This window comes from Thermobia domestica, chromosome 12, assembly GCF_964235325.1.
Source record: "Thermobia domestica chromosome 12, izTheDome1.hap1.1, whole genome shotgun sequence".
Taxonomy (NCBI): Eukaryota; Metazoa; Arthropoda; class Insecta; order Zygentoma; family Lepismatidae; genus Thermobia; species Thermobia domestica.
Genome location: NC_137465.1, coordinates 135897829 through 135918795, shown reverse-complemented (window position 1 = coordinate 135918795; position 20967 = coordinate 135897829). Strand labels below are relative to the sequence as shown.

Genomic DNA, 20967 nt, shown 5'->3' with positions numbered 1-20967 from the left:
ATTTCATAATTGAACACTGAAGGCTGTGTAGGAGCCCCCAAAACAGTGAAAAAAGCTACATTTTCCGTAAAGAAACAATAAGTTAGTGAAGCATCCAGTTCTGTTTTTCTAGGAAGCCATGTTTGCTGCCCAGCTATAATAGCAGAAGTGAAAGAGTGACTTTATTTTTTTTTGTTATTCCAAATTCAATTAGGGATTAGGGACATTACGACCTGATTAGTGCATGTTGGTCGTGTATACAGTAAATGTGATTTATCATTATTTATTTCGTAATTGCATGTATGTAGTAGGTTTGATAGTACTGTAAATAATCATAATGGCAGCTTAAGTTAGTTCAAAAGGGCTCCTATCCCCTTTTCCAAATTGAACCAGTTCTAGCGGGGGAATGGGTTAGTTATTGTTCGTTTTAGGGCCTTTTCCCCTTTCAGGGGAAGGGTCCCTCCATAAACCTCGTTAAGGTGCCCCCCGGGCATCAATTTTTGGCAATCATTATGTAAACAATTGGTCAGGTCAATTGGACCTAGTGTTACTTTTCTCATTTTTGACCCCCTTTAAATTAAATAGAGCCGACTGTATATATCGACGAGGGAGTAATGTATTTTAAATTTAATGTGTTAGGTTATTTTCGTCAACATGCATGTAACTAAATGGTGCATGTTTAGTTTAGTTAGTTGTCTTTATGTATAGTACTAACAGTGGTGTATGTAGTTAGTAGTTTTGTGTGAGTGTGTGAATTTTCGATTTGGACAGTGTATAAATATGCTTTAATTTAGTACCATTTTGCTAACATAAATAAACCAGAGTAAATATTAAATTTCTGATTAATAAGTACAAGTATAGATTTCAGTACACGGTAAATTATGCCTCCACTACAGCGCCACAGCGTCCGGTTTCGGTACTCAATAGTTTGTTGACAGTACGACATCGCATGACTTAGTGATTTAGATTGTTTGATTTTGGACAGTTATTCTCAAATTACTTCCCGTGGACATGGTTTTCGGTTCGGATGAGTATACCTTCGTATAAAATAGCATGAGATCTTACTGTACTGAAAATTTTAGCTTGCTAGGTCCAGTAGTTAATGAATAATCCGCTGAAATAAAGAACACCTATTTTCTTAATAGAAGTAAAGTCCATATGCTGTTACTGTTCGTTTAAAAATGTAGGATTAAATTCTTTTCTTTCCCGTGGCTGTAGAAAATTCCATTGTTGCTTCAGTTTTATCAACAAATCAGAAATAGATTAATCGTTGACAATTTAACTTTCCGTAAATACATGTATGATTTTTTTTTAAACCTGCAAGGTAAATACAATTTGGGTGCTTCGAAATAAAGAGTACGTGGTTCGATGAATGTGATCGTGTGGTGGTTTGAGCGTGATAGATTGTGATAGTTATATATATATATATTTATTACTGCGTAATGTAAATATGTGTATGGCCTGCGTGAAAATGTACGAAATAGGGTGTTTATAAAATATTATTTCGTGCGGAAATTAGTAGATAATGAATGAATGTAATGAAATGTTAATAATATGATATATAATATGAATAAGATGATGACCCCTATAGTTAAATGGATAGGCCTAGTAAATTTTATATAGTGAAAATATGAATATGTTTACGAAGAAAGAAAGAAAAAAAAATCTCTCGCGTTTTGACTTCCACACCAGTGCATTCATCCAACCGAGTTTGCTACTTGGATAGTAAATTATAGTTGGGAATTGTGTGTTACTTTGCATTTATGTACCTCCTAACAACAGCCCCAGATCTTAAGCCTTTCAATAGATAGAGTAGCATCATGTGGGAATTACTTCTAAAGGTTGACAGAAATGATAATTAAGAAAACCAACTGCTATATCCTGTGATCATCGAAAAGTACAGGTTTCGGTCATTTGTACCTTTAGCATTCATTGCCTCTCCGAGATTTTTTTTTTTTTTTGTTGCTTACCTTATTTATTTATTGTGCAGTGTTCATATAACTCAGTTCGGACTATCCGATTAAATTAACTGCTACTAAATTAATATTTATGTTATAGCGTACCCGGACGTCGACCCCTAGTCCCCTTAAGTATTTTCATGTCTTTTCTTAGTTTAATTAGATGAGGGAAATTAACGACGTCCCAGACGGTGGCATGTCTGCGCTGGGTAGCCATCGGTGATGTTTCGGTAATTGAAATCACCGATCCAAAATTCAGTTTATTTATTTAATTTTTTTTTTAATTCTGGCAAATCACTAATTAGGGATACCTTAGCTATTACTCTAATTTCATCCCTATTCTGGAATCTTCTAGTTTCCAAGAGGTCGGATGATTTTTTTTTTTCCTTGAAATTCTAAATTAGCGCCTTCTCTAACCTTCCGGACGATATCCGGGAACCTGCTGGTTTGGGCCGGATACGGGGATCGGATTTCAATCTTACAACCAAATTCTTGTGGGATTGGGATCTGATGGACACAGAACTTGCATCCTTGGCAGCAGGGCGTTCCTTGAGTCTACGTATTTGAGTAGACCACCCTTTTGGCATGTTAAGAATATTTTGGCTATGGATTTGTTGAGATAGAAATTCGACTTTCGTCTTTGTAGCGTTAGTTACTTCTCACTTAAGTCTTTGGCGCCACTATTCTTCGTCTTCCTTCTTCTCTATCTCTCTCTGTCTTCATTACTTCGAGATTTTTTTTTTTTAAATTTCAACCTTCCCCCCCCCCGGTTTCTGAAACTCATAAAACATACAATATTCATTTCACTTATTTCGATCGTATGTACTAACTGAGACATCGAGGGATGCAATTCGTGGAGGTATTGCAGCACAACTCAGGACCATTTTCGCGATATTTAATCCACCACGGGAGAAATTGACGAGAAGGTACACTATGCTTTCGGATTCCTAGAAACCTTCGTTATTCATTGATCATACAACTTATATCAATTGATTACTGATTTCTGGTTTTTATTTCTATTGATTGGTCATATAGTGTGTATGTATTAATAGTTTGGGCCCACTAGTTTCGAATAACATTGATTTTTTTTCCTGTATATACATCTATATATGTATTTACATAGTGTTAAAAGTTACGTGCCTGCTCTATTTGTTGCATTTTCCACCTCTTATGTCAACTCATTAAATAACACCAGCTATTTTGTTTTTTGTATATATACGCGGATCTTTAGTAAACTGAAAATGATTATTGATTATCGGGTTTATTCATATGAAATACAATGTTGCAACCTTATGAAGGAAAAAGGTGAATGTTGATAGTCAGGGTTTTTGTTTTGTCTTTGAGCCAAATAAATATAAATATTTATAAAATATGAATACTTGTCGAATATGAACGGTGATGTAGAATTTAAACGTCGATGAAATATTAAGATAGATATTAAAGTGAAATTTATTGTATTGATTAATATGAATACATATATATATATACGAGTATGTATGTAATGGGCTCGATATTTACCCTGGTCTTGTTAGGTTGCCATAGATTTTAGACACCCGGTATTAACTAACTATTTGTGATATATAGTATTCCCGCGTAAATTGTCATAAATTACTTTTTGTTGAGTTGTTATTAATTTTTGTAACTATTAAAGTGGAATATAATGTTAACTACTGCATGTGAATAAAACAAGTAGCGGGTCGTAAGATAAATAAGAATAACCCTAATCCTTACCCAAATTTACTTTGCGAGTGAAATTAGCAACCTACGAAACAGTGCGCCCCTCCAACGAATCTTTCCATTAGTGAACCATGAAACAAATCCTTCCCCTACGATCGGAAACCAAACTATTCAATATTTAGAATCTTTTGACTATAAGATCTATATTAGGAAAAAAATTAGTGATCTTAAATTCAACGAACTGAAATCTGTTTAATAAGTTAATATGAATACCGGAATATGGAAATATGTTCCCAATATCTGTGACTGGATTTGATAATTTTTTCTCTAATATTAACAAACTTTGAAATTTTAGATCAAGTGTGTCGAGTGACAAAATGAAAAATATAAACATATATGTGATATGAAGCAATTAGTTGTCTATAGTTAAAACAAAACCAATTGAATACTCTCATGGACACAAACCACAGTGCGTAAAGAGAGTTAAGAAAAAAAAAAAAAGGAGCTATTATCGACGTAAAAACAAAGACTCATAAAACTGTCGATATGTCTCCTATTGAGACAAAGACTCAATAAAATATTACTAAAGTTTTTTTTTTTGAATGATTAACCAATTATTTTTTCTCTTCTGCCTGCAACGATATGTATTCATTGCACTGAATTTTAAATATATCTTGACCCTTGAAGTTTCTTTTTTTCTTCTTTTTTCTTGTTTCGTCTTTGGTTTAATTCTTTTTCATGTAATTCAACTTTTAATATATATATAAAAAGGGAAATGTGTTATTTGATCTTGTTGCAAGTAGCGAATTTCTGTGCATGTTTATGAAACATTCTTTTCATGTATTAAATTTTTTGTTATGTTAAACTAAATCTTCTTCTATTGAAATGTAATAAATGTCTATAGCAATGTAGTTAGGTTAGTTTAATTCAACCAAATACAACCCGAAGTATACATTGTCCTGTATGAATGTGTGTGTGAGTGAAATGTAGGTTTAGTATTAAGTGCACCAATTATCTTGTCATACATGTGTAATTTATTATAATTATTGGTAGTTATCAATTGAACTCATTGAATGTTAATACTAACTTAAGTTGGCTCTATGAAGGAAGTAAAAAAGGACTGAAGTAGCCTGAACGAATGATCATCATGAGAGAACTGTGAAAGTCAAAATTTTCGACACATATGTGATACTCTGATTTTTTTTTTTCTTACTGTGGTCGTTTCTAACATGCCATCAACTGCGTCGTTCATTTTTCAAATATTGAATATTAGTCTAAAACTTCTGGAAATATTAAATAAACGGTAAAACTAAACTTTCTCATCTATCTCCGAGCTAGATTGAGATAATTCGGTAGTTGGGGTCAAATGGATCTAGATCGGGGATGTATGGGTTAACATGTGTCTACCTTTGATCACCCTGATACCAGACATTTACCCAATAGCTATTGGAAATGATCACCATTAGATAATTATTCACTTTCCTTTACCATATTCCTCAAAATATCCAGTAACAGTTTCCTCTTTATCACCTTCTTACTTTACCTATTTCCTCTTCTATCTTCCTCTTCCTTTCTTCATCTTCTTCTTCTATTTTTAATAAAACTGAAAGGGGGGTCGTGACTGGGAATTCTATATGTAATAAACACGGTCATGTATTTATTTGATTTTATTTTCTTTAGAAGTCCGATAAAAAGTTTTCTCGTTTCGATCGAATCTAGTATGTTCAAAATTAAGAAACGGCTAATATATTCCAACGTAATTAGACATAAGCTGATAGCTTCATGAACATCCCCACCAGGGGTGAAGGGTTCCCACTTACGACTTATTCTTTTCTTCAAACAGTTTTAGATTGACAAGCAGTGACAGGATTCGTTGTTATGGCAACAGTGGTTGCTGTGGCAACGGCCCCCCCTTTTTCCAGTTTTAAATGTTCCGGTTCATCGTCGTGTTCCTCGCGGTGCTCGTTCATCGGTAGCTGATTGTCTATGTGACATAATTCGTAATATCAACAACACCAATAATGTTGACTCTTGGATCGACTTTCTGGTTTTCCCTTACGCAGTGCTTTGCATCCCACCGCGTTCTGAGGAAGTAAGTAATCTCATCACTTGGATGAAGCTAAGACTCAGAAACTGGAGGGAACATCATCGTGAAGTATTAACAAAGCAGCATCGTGAGACCAACGAACCTCGCAAACCATAAAAATCCAGTTCACTCAACACCAAGAACATCGAACAAAAATTAGCAGATGAAGATATACGTGGCGCTATCAGACTACTGATATCCGATGACACGGTGACTACGCCAAATACGTCAGTGCTACATGCTTTCAGAGAAAAACATCCCGTCCACGCTTACTCATTCATCAACCTCGAACCACCTGAGGACTCGACTACAGTAACTAAAGTCTCTTCCATCGAGTTATTAAAGGCCACAAAATCCTTCCTCTCTGCTTCGGTAGGCGGAATAGATAATCTCAATCCCTCAATCTTAAAAGATCTACTTCTAAATCAAAACTTTGATTCAAAGGAACTCTTAATCACATCCATCTGTAAATTTATCAACTTAATTATATCCGGAAAAGTGCCGAACATATTACGTCCAACTTTTTTCGGAGCCTCACTTGTAGCACTCAAGGAAAGCGGTGGAATTCGCCCAATAGCTGTTGGCAATGTTTGGAGATGCTTATCAGCAAACATTATCTGCTTCCGAAAACGAGATTCATTAATTAATATACTATCACCACACCAACTAGGGGTCTATATACCATTTGGAGCAGAATCAGCCGTACATGCTGCCAGTTAAATGAAATTAAATCTATACGTTTTACGTCCCACGATTATGTAGCCTGAAAGAGACGGCGATGATGAGAATGAATCAAATGGTCGAGTGAAGAAAGTGGGATAAAACGGTAGAACCCCAGCAAAACCTAGACACACAGTGTTTGCTCACCACAGAGTCCACTTGGCGTGAGCTGGGATAGAACCCACACAGAAAATAAACGCTCTACCGCTGTGCTGCCGTCATCCTTTCTTGCTGTAAATAGAAATGTGTAGCTCAGCTTCAAAATGAGTTAACTACACTTTTTTCTAAGATTGTAAGATATTTAATATTTCTTCTTCTAGGTTTTCAATCATTGCCATGAAATTTACTCATGTCAACCACTTTGTCACAGCTTGAAATATCTAATATTCTAGTTAAATGAGAGACATATTATATTACATTCGAACTAATGAAAATAGCGCTATATTGATAGTATTAAATCCACATTTTCAAACTTGACAGGGCGAGCCTCTAAATTTATGTTCAAGCGGTAAACTGACCATGCATAATTACGAATGATTTATACTGTAGTTGTAGCTTGCAAATTGGATTAGTTAATACAATCACACACAGCTTGTGCAGCTACAGTACTTTTGCCAATGCACCTTAGTGCTTTTAGAGAAAGTCATACGCAAAATCGAAATTAAATTTGATTTTATTCAGTGAAAAAACAGAACAGTTTACCGATGATGGCGTGGGTATAGTTTATAATACCAAACTCTCTTGTAATTTATATTCTCTTTGCTTCAAAATAGAATGTTAAACATGACATACTTATTTATGTGCTTATACAATATAACTGCAATAAGTATATATAAATGGAAACAAAGGAATTTAAAATTTTTATGTAATACTTGTTAAATGCTGAAAAGTACCGATTTGCTGAAGTATGACTGACTCATGTGTGCATGGTTTCGTTTTGTTTCTCTCTTTGGACTATTTTTCTTAGGTTACAATCTCCAGTAATGAGTCCGATCTTACTTTTAAGAAGTAGGTCCAGTTTTATATAATTCTGGTGCTAAATGAAATGTTAAACCGAAATCAAACGATGAACTGACTGAAAGCTATAAAATTCTTCTCCAATACATTCTACAGAATAGTTGTTTATTTGAACAGAAAAGTAGTCTGAAGTATTAGTTATATGTGCAAACTGAAGTCTTATAGTGTAGCAATATGGTATATAAAATAGTATTTTATTCCAATTCCTCTTATATTCAAATATTACATATTTAAAACAAAATAAAGACTATTATTGGTTGAATTGAGTATGTCTTATTGGTTATTATTGAAAAAGTATTAAAACTACTTTTCACCACTTGAATATATATATATATTAATACACAATAAGACACTGAGCGAGGCTATGTGATAATATGTAAAAAAAAACACTATCACTATGTGATAGTGTTTTTTTTTACATATTATCACTTAGCCTTGTTCAGTGTGTTATTGTGTATTAGTACAAAATGTAAACAAGGCCTGATAGAATATATATATATATATATATATATATATATATATATATATATATATATATATATATTAAATTTTAAATTGATGATAACACTGTGATTGTGAAAAGAAATAAAAATCGAGATTTCAACTGATTTATAAGTTTTATGGCCGCTTTATACCTAAGAATATTATTCTTTGGAATGTCTGTTCCTTAGTTTTTACTTTCATCTTGATGTATGTACACTTGTCCAGAGACTATAATATTTAACACATTTGGACCTAGTTTAAAACTTAAGGTTTTCAGGGTGTTTCCCAGGGAAAAGTTGAATTTTCTTCCTTCTCCCAAAACAACTTCAAGTGACTTTAATAATTTCATTTATAATTCGATATCATTATTTAATTAACAACTTGGTTCGTATTTTTTTCTGAAAAAATGTACAATGAGCTTAGAACCTAAAATGCTACATTTTCTGAAAAATATCGACGAGAAGAAGAGGTACCATTGTTGTTATTTCGGAGAATTTTCTCAGAAACTGTTCATTCGATTCATATTCCAAGAGTAAGTTTTTTTTCGGATGATCTTCTGAAGCATAACTCAGTTGATTCTGTTCATATTTCACTAAAAACTCTACATGAGCTCAGATACTTTTAATGTAGACTTTAAAGTCGATTCTCTTATTCTGGGAGTGAGTTTTATTCCGATGAAGTTTAGTGAAGATTCATATAATAATTGTAATTATATTTCAAGATTAATGTTCCATTACTAACATATTATAAACAATGCAATTTTAATCAATTTAAAGAAGATATTAATAACTATAACGAACCTACTGAAAGTGGTTGAAGATAATGAAATATTATGGCTACAGGAAACATAACTCGAAATGGTTGAAGGTAAACAGAAGTTTCGTATCGTAGTCTTACATATAAAGATGAATATTTGTATTTTTGTTCCTTATACAACTTCACGCCGTTACCTCGTCATACGTTTAGGTAACTGTAGGAAAAAGATCATAGGTTATTTAGAAGTTTTAAACTGTGTCTTCTAAGAATTTCAAGAGATCAAAAATTTAATGTCTAAATCGAAGTAGCTTAGGTTTCTCTAAATATAGAGAAGTGAAGCTAGGTATACACAGTCTTCACTAAAACTAACTAGACCCCGGTCCAAGCATTTTTCGAAAATTTCACTGCTAAGGTGGGATAAACGGAGACAAACTATACAATATTTTAATTTCTCATTTTATTTTCATAAAATGTATCAAAAATAAAGAAACTAGAAACTGTTATATAGATGCCTAAAATAATGTTTTAGTCGACCTGGTTCTTTATGATTACACTTTAATTGAACTGTTTAGCCTAAGATGGGGATGTGATTTAAGTTTTTCACAAAGAATAACGTCTGCATGGTTTGAAATGAGTTTCTGAATATATTTATCACTTTGGTGGAGTTGAAATGTGATGATTGTATTTTTACTAAATATGTATCGCAAGGGTAGAAAAGAAGTATAAATATGCCTTTTTGATATTTTTCTTAAACTTTTTTTCTTGTGCGAAAACTAACATTTCAGCTAGTGGAAATTATATTTAAAGTTGATACAAGAATAGCAAAGACTTATTAGCGACAAAAGTCAAAGTGTATTGTCAAAAACAAGATAGATTAATTGCACAAAGCTTAGAATAAAATGATTGAAAATAAGCGGAGTTTGTCATTAAAAGTTGTACATATTATGTTGAAACAAAAGAGTGTTCAGGCTTTAAAACAAACTTAACGTACATTAATGCAAACAAAATGAATTATTTTAATAGTTAAAGAAAACGTATACGCAAAGACTGAGACAGCATAGCTAAGGGTGATAAGAAGCTAAGCCACTGTATTAACTCAATAAATGCTTCCACTGTAGACCGAAAACCTCTATCAGTGACGTTGAAACACACACGTTTCTCTGCCTTCGCTATTCACACATAGTCTTTAAAAGAGGAATTAACTTCCCTTGGAGCTGTGTTTCCCACGAGGAGCACGACGATCTTTAACTCACCAGTCGCCAGCTGGGAATACAAATTACCGTTTAAGTGAGATAATGACGTCACTCGGAATGTCTGTGAAAGAATATTTCGGGAGATTTAAAGCAACGAAAGATAGAGAAAACGTAAAGAAAGAAAGAAAAAAGATGGATAATCCCGTTCCAAGAACTCACAAAACTTTTCAGTTCATAGAGTGTAAGCCACAGATCGAGAAAATGTGAGACCGAAAGAGTTAAGACGGGAAGGAAATATACATCGAACATAGTTCTTGGAAAGTTTCCGGTACATTACCTTCTCTTCGGTAAATCCCAAATCCCATGTAACTTTCTTTACTCTTAAAGCCATGCCATCTTAGTAGGGGCCTATAAGAATGCTATTTGGTACAATCCAAGTAAAAATCTGAATTTGCTAAAGCAAAGTTTTCCTATTTTTAAATCCTCCTCCTTTCCTAAATCAATAAGCTGGCTTCACAATGTATGAATAGTTATACTAGACAGTAAGCTATGTATGCTTTGAAATTGTCATGTGTTTAACTGGCTAGCGGTGAAAGTATACGGTAGCTTACAGTTTCACTTCAGGTGTGTGTGTGGGGGGGGGGGGGGGCACATGGTACTTAATTTGTCGGTAACTATTGGTTGGATTAAAACCAAATTTGAGTGGTAAGTAGCCCATTATTTAAGGGATGCCGAACTCGGTTGACCTTTGATGGCCGAACTCGGTTTGTCACATGCTTGGTCTGGCCATCTTGATTTGTATGGTGCATTATTTCTTGATAACTACTGGCCAGACCTAAACGAAATTTGGTGGACAAATAGGTTATTGTCCAAGGAATAAAGATCGCTGTTTGGTGGTCGAGACTGGTCATAGACAGGCTTGGCTATACTTGTATGTGCTACTTCATTTCTCTACAAATATGGCCAAATCTGAGCAAAATTTTATGGGAAAGTGAGGAAACATATTCCACAGCTTTGCATGCCGAGAGCTTCTGAGTTTGGTTCACCGACTATGTTTCACTTGTTTTATAAGTTGTAATCGTGCAATTAATACTAACCTTAAGATCATGCTCTTCGAAACCCAATCAAGCTTTATGAAATAAGAAGCAAAATAAGTTACATTGAATTTAAATTAGACATTACAAATACTTGTCATTGATCTACTTCTGACGCAAAGTTATATATTTTACTCTACAATATATTATTGTTAAAATCATTTAGATATTGAAAAGAAAAAAATATACTTAAGCTACGTTGTATTCGGAACTATTTGTATCACTTTTGAAAATATTTTACCCTAAGCTTTCAGTACTGGAGCTTGGTATTATGAAGTACCACATTATGTAACATAGATCTTTAAGTTGAATTAAGCACTGATATATTTAGTTACCTTCAATTTACCTGTTGTCTAAACAATTCAAATCTGTTAAAACTTGCATCATAATTGTATTTTTTGTATTATTATTCAATTAATACGTTGAATGTTCCTAACACACGGCGCCAGTTATATTGCTGGTCATTGGTGAGTTATAAAATCAATGATTTCATCCTTATATAAATGTACGTTGTTGATGTCTCATGTGGTTACAGTATATGATGATTAATATTTGGTCAGCACAGATACAGATTGAAGGAAAACTAATAACTTTTGTTTTCGAATACCTACAATGAAATAAAGTTCTATATATAGTGGCGGCATAACATTTTACTTTTTCTTGTGAAAGTTCAACGAACTTAAAAAAAGTTCTTTACTGAATTCTCTATATCTGTGTGTGTGTGTGTATCTGTCTGTCTGTTACTTGCGATTTTTTCAATTTTGATCCCTCCATTCGATAGAGCATCAAAAACTATCTGAAAAAGTGATGGAAGTTTTCGCTTCACTCTTAGCGTTCCCGAGATACCGTACTGACTAAAAATGGCCGATTTCCAGAAATTTAAGGAACCATATCTCGGGAATCGTAAGTCATAGAGAGATGATGTTGATGTTGATCAATACCTAAGAGGATGGTAAATATTTTGGTACTAAATAGTAACCAGTGGCCAGTTGACTAGGGATCACTAATTAATATCGGTACTAAAATGTTTATAATCCTCTTAGGTGTTGATTAACACAAATATCATCTCTCTATAACTTATGGTTCCTGCGATATGGCTCCTTAAATCTCCCAAAATCGGAACTATTTTTGGCCAATATCATGGGAAGGGTAAGTCATAGAGAGATGATATTCGTGTTAATCAATACCTAAGAGGATGGTAAACATTTTGGTGGCCACTGGTCAACTGTCTACCGTTAACCAGATATTGGCCAAAAAAGTTTGAATTTTGGGAGATTTAAGGAGCTATATGTCGGGAACTGTAAGTCATAGAGAAATGTTATTTTGCGAATTTTTGCGAGAAACAGAACAAGATGCAGTTAAAAAGATTTATATGTAGGAACAATCACAGTTATGCTTCCCGCTCCATCTTTCCGTTCTTTTTAAGTTCGTTCTGGCAATAATGCTCTTGGAGCATTCTCAACTGGTTTGTACTGAAAACTGCTAATAATTATTTGAAGACTAAATTAGTACTTGTTAAAATGTTTCATTTTACCTATAAGACAAAATAACCAACATGATTATATTACAAATCAAATTTAAACATGATTGAAATATTTGTAATATTCCGTATTAATATAGTATTTATGTTGTGAATCAGTACGCCGATACCGAAAGGTGAATTATTTCCCAAACCATTAATCTAAATTCAGCAGATAGACTATACGAATTCCTTACTGTATTCTTAAGCCCACATGATCAGTATATTAAATAAAATTATTCAAAAATATTTTTGTTTTATGAGACGAATGTTCTTTTTTTTAGTAAGTGCGGATTACAAACGGGAAAAATGTACGGCAACTATTAGTGTACTAGTTGCATGGATACATTCTTCAAAATTGATAGCTGTATCACAAATGGATTCGTTATACGCAACTCTAACAACTACTCAACTTAAGAAGATTGGGCAGAGCGTCCAGTCTAATGCTTGTGTTTACGTACAGCAGTTTGCTGCAAGAATGGAAACATCACCTACAATATTATGCAACCAACAATTCACTCTTGTTCCACGGGTTGCCTCCTTGTCAGTTATTATTAAACAATTAAAGAACTATAGTACGGAAGGAATAACGTCGTCGGCTTCCCCCGAAAAGTTGTAGTGAAGTTTATGCAGAGTTGCCAACTTGGTTACTCGTGGCTCGCTGAGTGCAGTAGACGGTTGAAGTTGAGTGACCTTGCGATGAGTAAGTTAGGCAAATCTAAAGGGTGGTGATTGCCTATCCGATTACCACACCTCCAGTGACGAGCACGTTCAAGCGCGGGAAGCCAACAACGTTATACCTTTTGGACTACAACGACTATGAAGCTGGTAAAATGTGGCTACGTTTGAATAAATTTCGTCTAATATACTATTTCTACTATCCAACCATTTTTCAATATCCGTCCATGGGTCATAAGAAATATAACTTCAAATTTGGGGTATCCGTACTTCAAGATCATTTTCTCGTAATTTCATTGGATGTTTTAAAATTAGTTTCATTGAATTTAGCATCCTCAAATTACGCGTTGTATAAAAAACGCAATTAGAAATGTATCCAAGCGTGTCATGATTGCTATTTCTGTGGCAAGATTGTTAGATTAAACACTAGTTGTTGCAACCAAGACTTCGGCCTTTGTATACTATAGGATAAAACTGTTTAATTAAAATCTCTAATTCTTTACTTGTCCTAACACTACATATAGACCCTAATAAACAGCAAAAGTGTTCATATTAGTATCGGTATAATCATTCACCATTTTCAAATACTTAGACTGAAACAATACAGAACAATACAGTCTAATTTACAATTAAATTGTCACAAAACTTTTAAATCTGCAAATTGCTCGCACACTAGCGGCACCTATTGGTATCAGGCTAGCAAGTGGCGCTCTAGCGACAACTATTACTAAACGGTGTGCTATTTAACCTCCCTTGTCATTTAAAACTTTTAAGTTGGACCCCGTCAGGGACTCTGCAGGGAACCCTGGGGTAAAGATTTTACCCCAAAAAGTGTGTCCTTGAAAATGATGGGATACGTGTTCGCCGAGTTTTCCATTTACCCAACCGTTTCCGAACAAATGACTCAGTTCAAACTATTTTGCCAGGTAATTTTCTCTAGCTTTTACATTACAAAATATTTTGTAAGTCACGATATCCTGCTTGGTGGCACGATAACTTTGGAATTTGTCTAATTATAACATATCAAATGCAAAAACAATTGTCTCGCTCCGATCTCAGCGGAGCAGCCTTGTTAGTATTTTACACAAAACACTTCTGCATTTTATATACGAACTTCATATAGCTTATTTGTTAGAAAATTATTTTTATTTAGTTCATTTTTAAAGCAATATTGATTAGTATATAAAGTAGGATTAGATTACTAGTTGTTTCGCAAGTGAATATACTGAATCTTCATATTTATAACGCTTTGGTGTTTTAAAAGTATCATTAATTTAGAATATCTCAAGCAGTTGACTACTTATTACGATAATTTTTGCTATTATTGCTACTGGATTCAAACTTCGGTGTAAATCCAACATCCAACATCAATCACGTTTGTGAAACATTAAGCAACATACAAACTCCTAAATTGCGTTTCGAAGATAAAAGTATTTGAGTCGAACATATATTTTGTGATTACAATATCATTTAATTAATTTTAAATTGATACGTATTCATCTCTGAACTATCAATAGATGGTATGCATAATTACTGCAAAAGTTAAGCTTGCATTCTTTGTTTTACGGAAGAAACGTACAACCATGGAAACATTGATTGAAAGACATTATAAATTAAAGTTCAAGAGTTAGTTATATTATTTTTTGTTTTTAAATTTCAATTAACTATCGTATGTACTACCCTCTTGCAAGCAGCATAATCAAAGGCTTGATATGTTTTGATTTTCACTTTAATAACTACCGTGTTATTGACACTATTATTATTGGTAACGACTGACATACTTTAACATAATAAACTTTCGTTTTTATTAATTTTGCCAAAAAGTGCGCATAAAGATTTACGATTATTTATGTCATTTTGTTTAGTGCAATGAAATTTATTTATTAATAAACAGGGTGGCTATAAATCGTTTGGCAAAAGTTCATTCGAAATGAATTAATATCAAATTAAGAATCTATGAAATTTACTACACTTTTTATCGCAATATTAAGTTAGGTTAGGAAGTTACGTAAATAAATGTTCAAAGTATCCTCCATCATTTTCAATGTCCACGTTAAATATTTTAAGAACAGGTAAAACATGATATACCACTAATATAAATAGATAACAATTTATCAATTTTGTAAGTAAAACAAGAGCGCGGGGGCTCAGCGGTAGACTGTTCACGTGCAGTGTTTGCCGTTCCTGGTTCGATCCCAGCTCGCTCCAAGTGGGCTTTGTGGTGAACAAACACCGTATGCTTGGTTTTTTTCGGAGTTCTCCCGTTTCCTCTCACTTTATTCATTCCACCATTGCCTTCATTTATCATCACAATCATCTCCTTTAGCATAGCCGACATAATCGTGGGACGTAAAACTGAAAGATTTCATTTCTTTCGGAAGTAAAATGCTCTTTAAATGCTATAGGTCCCTAATTGTTTCAGTAGTAGAATTAAAGTGTTTGGAAAATGCAGCATAAATAACTCAATAATGTCTTGATATTAATAATTGTGGCCATGTAACACCACTCTTGAAGCACGAATACTCTTTTACCGTTTTACAATTTTGTACTTATTGCACACTTACTTAATAACGAATCTAACAAGATTAAAATCGTTTATAAAATCACTTCTTACAACATATTATTCAGGAAACTGTTCAGAAACACCATAACATATCGTTTACATCACTCAGCAACTGCTAATCTAATCAATTGAGAACTGAATAACCGGTAGTGTCAATTGGTGATTTATGGGTTATGCTGTTATGTCTCATTTGTGGACATTTTTCTCTGTGATTTGTTAAACTATTGCAAAACTCAAAAATTAATTTTCTCTTTACAGAACTTGCTGTTTTACTACGAGTCTGATACATGTAGTAGACCGTCTGGAGTATTGTTACTGGAAGGTTGTTACTGCGAGCGCCTTATTACTGCGGGCAGTGGAAGCAAGAACAAAGAAAACTCCGAAAAACAGGTAGGGATATAATCTTCTTCGTCTTGATATTCACTATTGAAAAATCTCTCATGCAACGCCCTCTTATTCGGTCATTTCTTGAATTCATAGCAGACACACAGAATGCCGTAGGAATACGCGGTAATGGCCATACTTCTTAAACCCTGGTGATTGTATGGAAATTAGATAATCCAAGGCAGAACAAGATGTCTGCATGAGTCGGGTTTTTCTGGTTTAGTTGTGGAAAACGGGTTTCATGTAGATAAGAGAATAAAAGAAATAAGATTTCCAAAATTCAATTTCCCTTTTCCCTTCAGGAGATAGAACATTTACCAAAACTATAAGAAAATTCTCTCTCATTTTTACATAGTCAGCGGTTTTGTGAATAATGTATATATGTATTGCGTACTTTCACACATAATTTCAATTGAACAGAAGATCCATTTACAATTTTGTTTTATCTTCTTTTATTGTCTTCTAAGGAAAAGTACGTTTCCACTTCAATATTGCCAACAAGGGAACGATTTCTACACCATAATTTAATATTGATTAAGAAAAATAAAACTTTCTTTCGTTGACAAACATTATCACTGCCAAGTCCATGGAGAAAATTAGTTTTTTAAAAACACTTCTTTGAAATTGTGGAATAAGAATGTCTATAGACATTGCAGATTTCCATGTCAATATTATTGATTTTTTGGTGATTAAAACGTGAGTATAATCTTTTTATATGGTATATACTATAAGATTTTAACAAATCAAACTATGGCGTTATAAAATGCGTCGTGTGGAGTATTGTACTGTATGGGTCCAAAACATGGATATCACGCAAAAATGATGAAAATGACTGGAATATTTCGAAATGTGTATGTGGAGAATACTGGAGATAATTAGCCCGGGTCGAATGAGAGGGTGTTAGAAATGGTGGAGGAGAAAAGAACGATTTTAGATATTATTAAGAAGAGGAAGAGAAACTGATTTTGAAATTTGCTAGTAAAAACTATCATAAGGGACGTGTCCGATGGTATGGTGCCGGAAAGAGAAGGAGAGGAGGAAAAGACATCAAACTAATGGACGATATCAAAACATGAAAATCGTACGTGAAGGCAAAGAGGTTTGCGGAAGACCGTGGAGAATAGAAGCTTCTCAGTTGCAGCAAGTGACTGCCAATAAGGGCAGAATACCTATGATGATGATGATGATGATGATGATGATATCTTTCTTAATCTTTATTACTACTTAACTGTTTAGTTGAGTGTCTCAAACGGTGGCTGACGAACGTAAGACAAAATTGCGAGTGCGAGTTCTTCTTGCTAAGGAAACGGTACTTGTATAACATAATATTATTCTGGCTTCTATGTTCTTTATCACAATCGTTTCTGATTTTCTCAGTTTTTTTAAAAACTCCTTTCTGATTACATGGTTAGTGCTGGAGGCTGGGTTTGATTTTTGCTAGAACTCGTGTGTTTAGATACACATCAACCTGTAGGCCTAGTTTCATGTAAATCTTCAAGCCAATTAAGCACCCTATTTAGCCTATGAATATGAGATGTTGGGTATAAAGAATTAACTAATCAAAATGAGAATTATTTTGAATAGACTGATTTTCTCAAAGATGAATTTGAAAGTATAGAGCGACCCATTTTATTTTGAATACAAATTATATTTAACATAGTGTATCATTGTCAATCCAGCTGATAGATGTCTCTTAAACTTTTCTCCATATCCATGTTTTAACTATTCTTTTCAACTTACTCAGCGCTTTTTGATTTCATTAATGCTTCTTGATATATATAGACTTTTCTTAGATTTCTTATTCTTATTGTCCTTGATATTTAGTCAAGGGTTGCTTTTGTCCACCTATCATCATTTCTTCTTGCAATATGATCGATCCACAACCACTACAATGTCTATTTTCATGATAATATTCGTCACTCTCGTAATTTTTCTGATGTGATTATTTTTTTACAAGTGGTGCCCAGTGTACATCTTGCCATGCTTCTTGCCGAGTCTTCATATGGTGAATGTTTGATTTTGTTAGATTGTCATTGTTTGTTTGTTCAAGTTTACCGTCCCTTTTCCAGAACCAAGGCTATATGAGACGTGAACCAACATTTAAGGAGAATTCGAACAATTATAATACGTAGAATAGAATCCCGGACCAAAGATGTGCACGCTAGCCAAGAAACGTATCAAAAATATTGGTTTGATCTCGACAAAAGTTTTAAACGTAGAGCAACTATCGACTGAAAATTCCAGATTCTTATTAAAGCAGAACATAGCGCTGGAAATATATTTTGGAGTGATCAACAATTAGCCTATGTTCCACTTTTAGCTTCATACTACTTATCATTCAGGAGTTATTGAAACAAATATTCAAAATAAGTTTTCAAAAACTCATGGCAAGCGTTGAGGTGTAAATATTAGTAAGAAGGTTGGGGGGAAAAATGTCGACTAAGGCGATTGCTGGACCAATTATTAATTATGTTTGAATGACAGTCAAGTATGTTAGCCTGTGGAAATAAGTTTTAGAAGACTATAAGATAGTAAAATGGTTGACGTTGATTTTCTCACAGTTGTACTGAAGGTTGACTTTGAGGGTTGAGATTAAACCGAAGAAGGTAGTTTTACAGAAAGGTTGTGATGAGACACAAATGTGAAGTTAAGGCAAGGTCGGGAGAATTGTGATATATTGATTTTGAAGTATAGTGAGTAGTCCGTCTAGTAAGAATTGATTTGGTTGTAGAAGTACCAGCATGTTCCCTGATAAGATCCATCAAGTGAGCTTAAATTGAAGGTCAAACGAAGGCAAAATAATAAGCAAAAGCGTTTTTAAAAAAAGTTAAGAAGCAAATACTACTACACTATACTTGATTGTAATATGAAGTATTTCTTACTTTAAGAAGTTCTCTCTGACAATGTCACTTGCAAATAGACACACCACTATAATCGAGAATAGTTCTATATTTTCTTGATTTTCTTGATTATATTCTATCGTCGACACTTTTACTTTTGATATTGTGCCATGCTAGTGGCAAGGGACCCATGAGGATCCCTCTCCCCATATCCTGCAAAGGATAAGGCCGCCTACGACGAACGCCTATTCCTTGTTCCGATGGAGCTTTTTTCAGGCCTGTTAATCTAGATATGCTACGTACGGATGTGAACATGAGAGAGAGAGAGAGAGACAGAGAGACAGAGAGAGAGAGAGAGAAAGAAAGAAAGAAAGGCCGATGTCCATTATTGAACAAAATTCTACATCATTGTAGCGAACAAATTATTTCTGTAGTTTTTTCCTTGTTTTAATGATCGTTGAATCCTTGAAGTTCAATTGTTTTATTTTTTATCTGTTTTTTCTCGTTCTATTGATTGTTAACCGTGGTTGGAGAATCCGCAGAGGGAGGCTTTCAGAGAAACAAAATGAAATATTGGAATGGAAAAGGGTTGGTTGCAAGCTATTAGTAGAACACAACCGACGGAAACGAAATGTTCTCTCGGCCGAGAAACCAGCAACAGATGGCATTAAGAAAACTTCTCTCTACCTCGCCTCTTCACGCGTGTCTTTATTATTACTGATATTTACCAATTGGCAATCGGTTTATGTAAATCAAATTTTTAAAATGAATCAAATAAAAGCAGCAAATAGTATAATACTCATATATAAATGGAACTACGGTATATGTCGAGTCGAATATTGGCCTGTGATATGACAATATTAAGTGTAATCCAAGAACGAGGTAAGGTGGCTCAGTGGTAGAGCTTACGTCATTTACGCAGTCCCTGGTTCGATCCCAGATATGTTATCCTATGTGGTGGATAACATCGTATTCGTGTGTTTTCTCGGTGTTCGTCCATTTCGTACTACATTCCATCATTTCCTTCATAATTATACACTTTCCTTACTTCACCCTTTTGGTCTCCTTTAGTCTGGAATATTGTATACTGAAACAGTGTCACGAAAGTGTTTTATTAACGAACTGGTCACAGCTCAATACATTTTGTTCAGAGAAATAGAATGGGTCCCAAACAGAAATATTCGACCAACAAAAATAAATAAATAAAAATAAAATAAAAATAAATAAATAAATAAATGTTGCCTGAGGTGCATCGTGGAATTAATCAATTGGCAAGCCAACAGAATCCATTACTTCAATGTGACTTGGCTCAGAGATTAATCTTGTGCAGTCCACTGTCAGCCAGAAGCTTCGCTTGTTGACAACCTCTTCAAAGTGCTGAATATAAGATACATTGCCAGAAACTGTAGGAAAACACCCGGGAAAAGAAAGGGGTAATATCAAAGACAGTCTTCACATTCGAAGGGGACTACATTTATCTCACACCTAATGATATTAGTCGGGCAAATTGGTACTGATAATTTCCGTCTGACGAGAAACGTACCAAGTTTTATCCTAACGCAGAGAAAGTTGCACTAAGAGAATCGTTATTGTCACCGCTTATGGTTACAAGAGAAAGTTTGAGACGTGTAAGGTGGATGTAAACGTAAATGCGACTGCTACCTACATTTAGCAATACATCATGACCTCAATTTGTTGGCCCTCATTCCGCGTTTGTACGGATCCAACAAGAATCAGATGCAGGTCTACATTAATAGAACATCCACACATCCCCTCCGGCTCTATCATTACATAAAGATGGGAACGGAAATCCATGTCATTCTCTTTCATGACATTTCTGCCAAAAACCCCGATTCCTGTGCATTTAGGCTGCAAAAACGACGTCTATATCATCACCATCATAGCCAATGGAAAAACTTGCAACGAGAATGGGATGGAATTCGAATACCTATACTTCATTGTAACTTGTTATAGTACAAGCTGCGATGTCGAATGATAGTTCATGAACTGATGGTCTGAA

At 34.1% G+C, this 20967-nt stretch overlaps 1 protein-coding gene across 1 annotated transcript in view; it reads left to right on the top strand.

The window, feature by feature from the left end:
• LOC145666671 (ras-specific guanine nucleotide-releasing factor 1-like) overlaps positions 1 to 20967 on the top strand; it is a 997934-nt gene that overhangs the window by 309875 nt on the left and 667092 nt on the right. The window contains exon 2 of the mRNA XM_081734144.1: positions 15982 to 16113. Within this exon, the coding sequence (XP_081590270.1) occupies positions 15982 to 16113 (132 nt within the window). The remainder of the gene's footprint in view (positions 1 to 15981; positions 16114 to 20967) is intronic.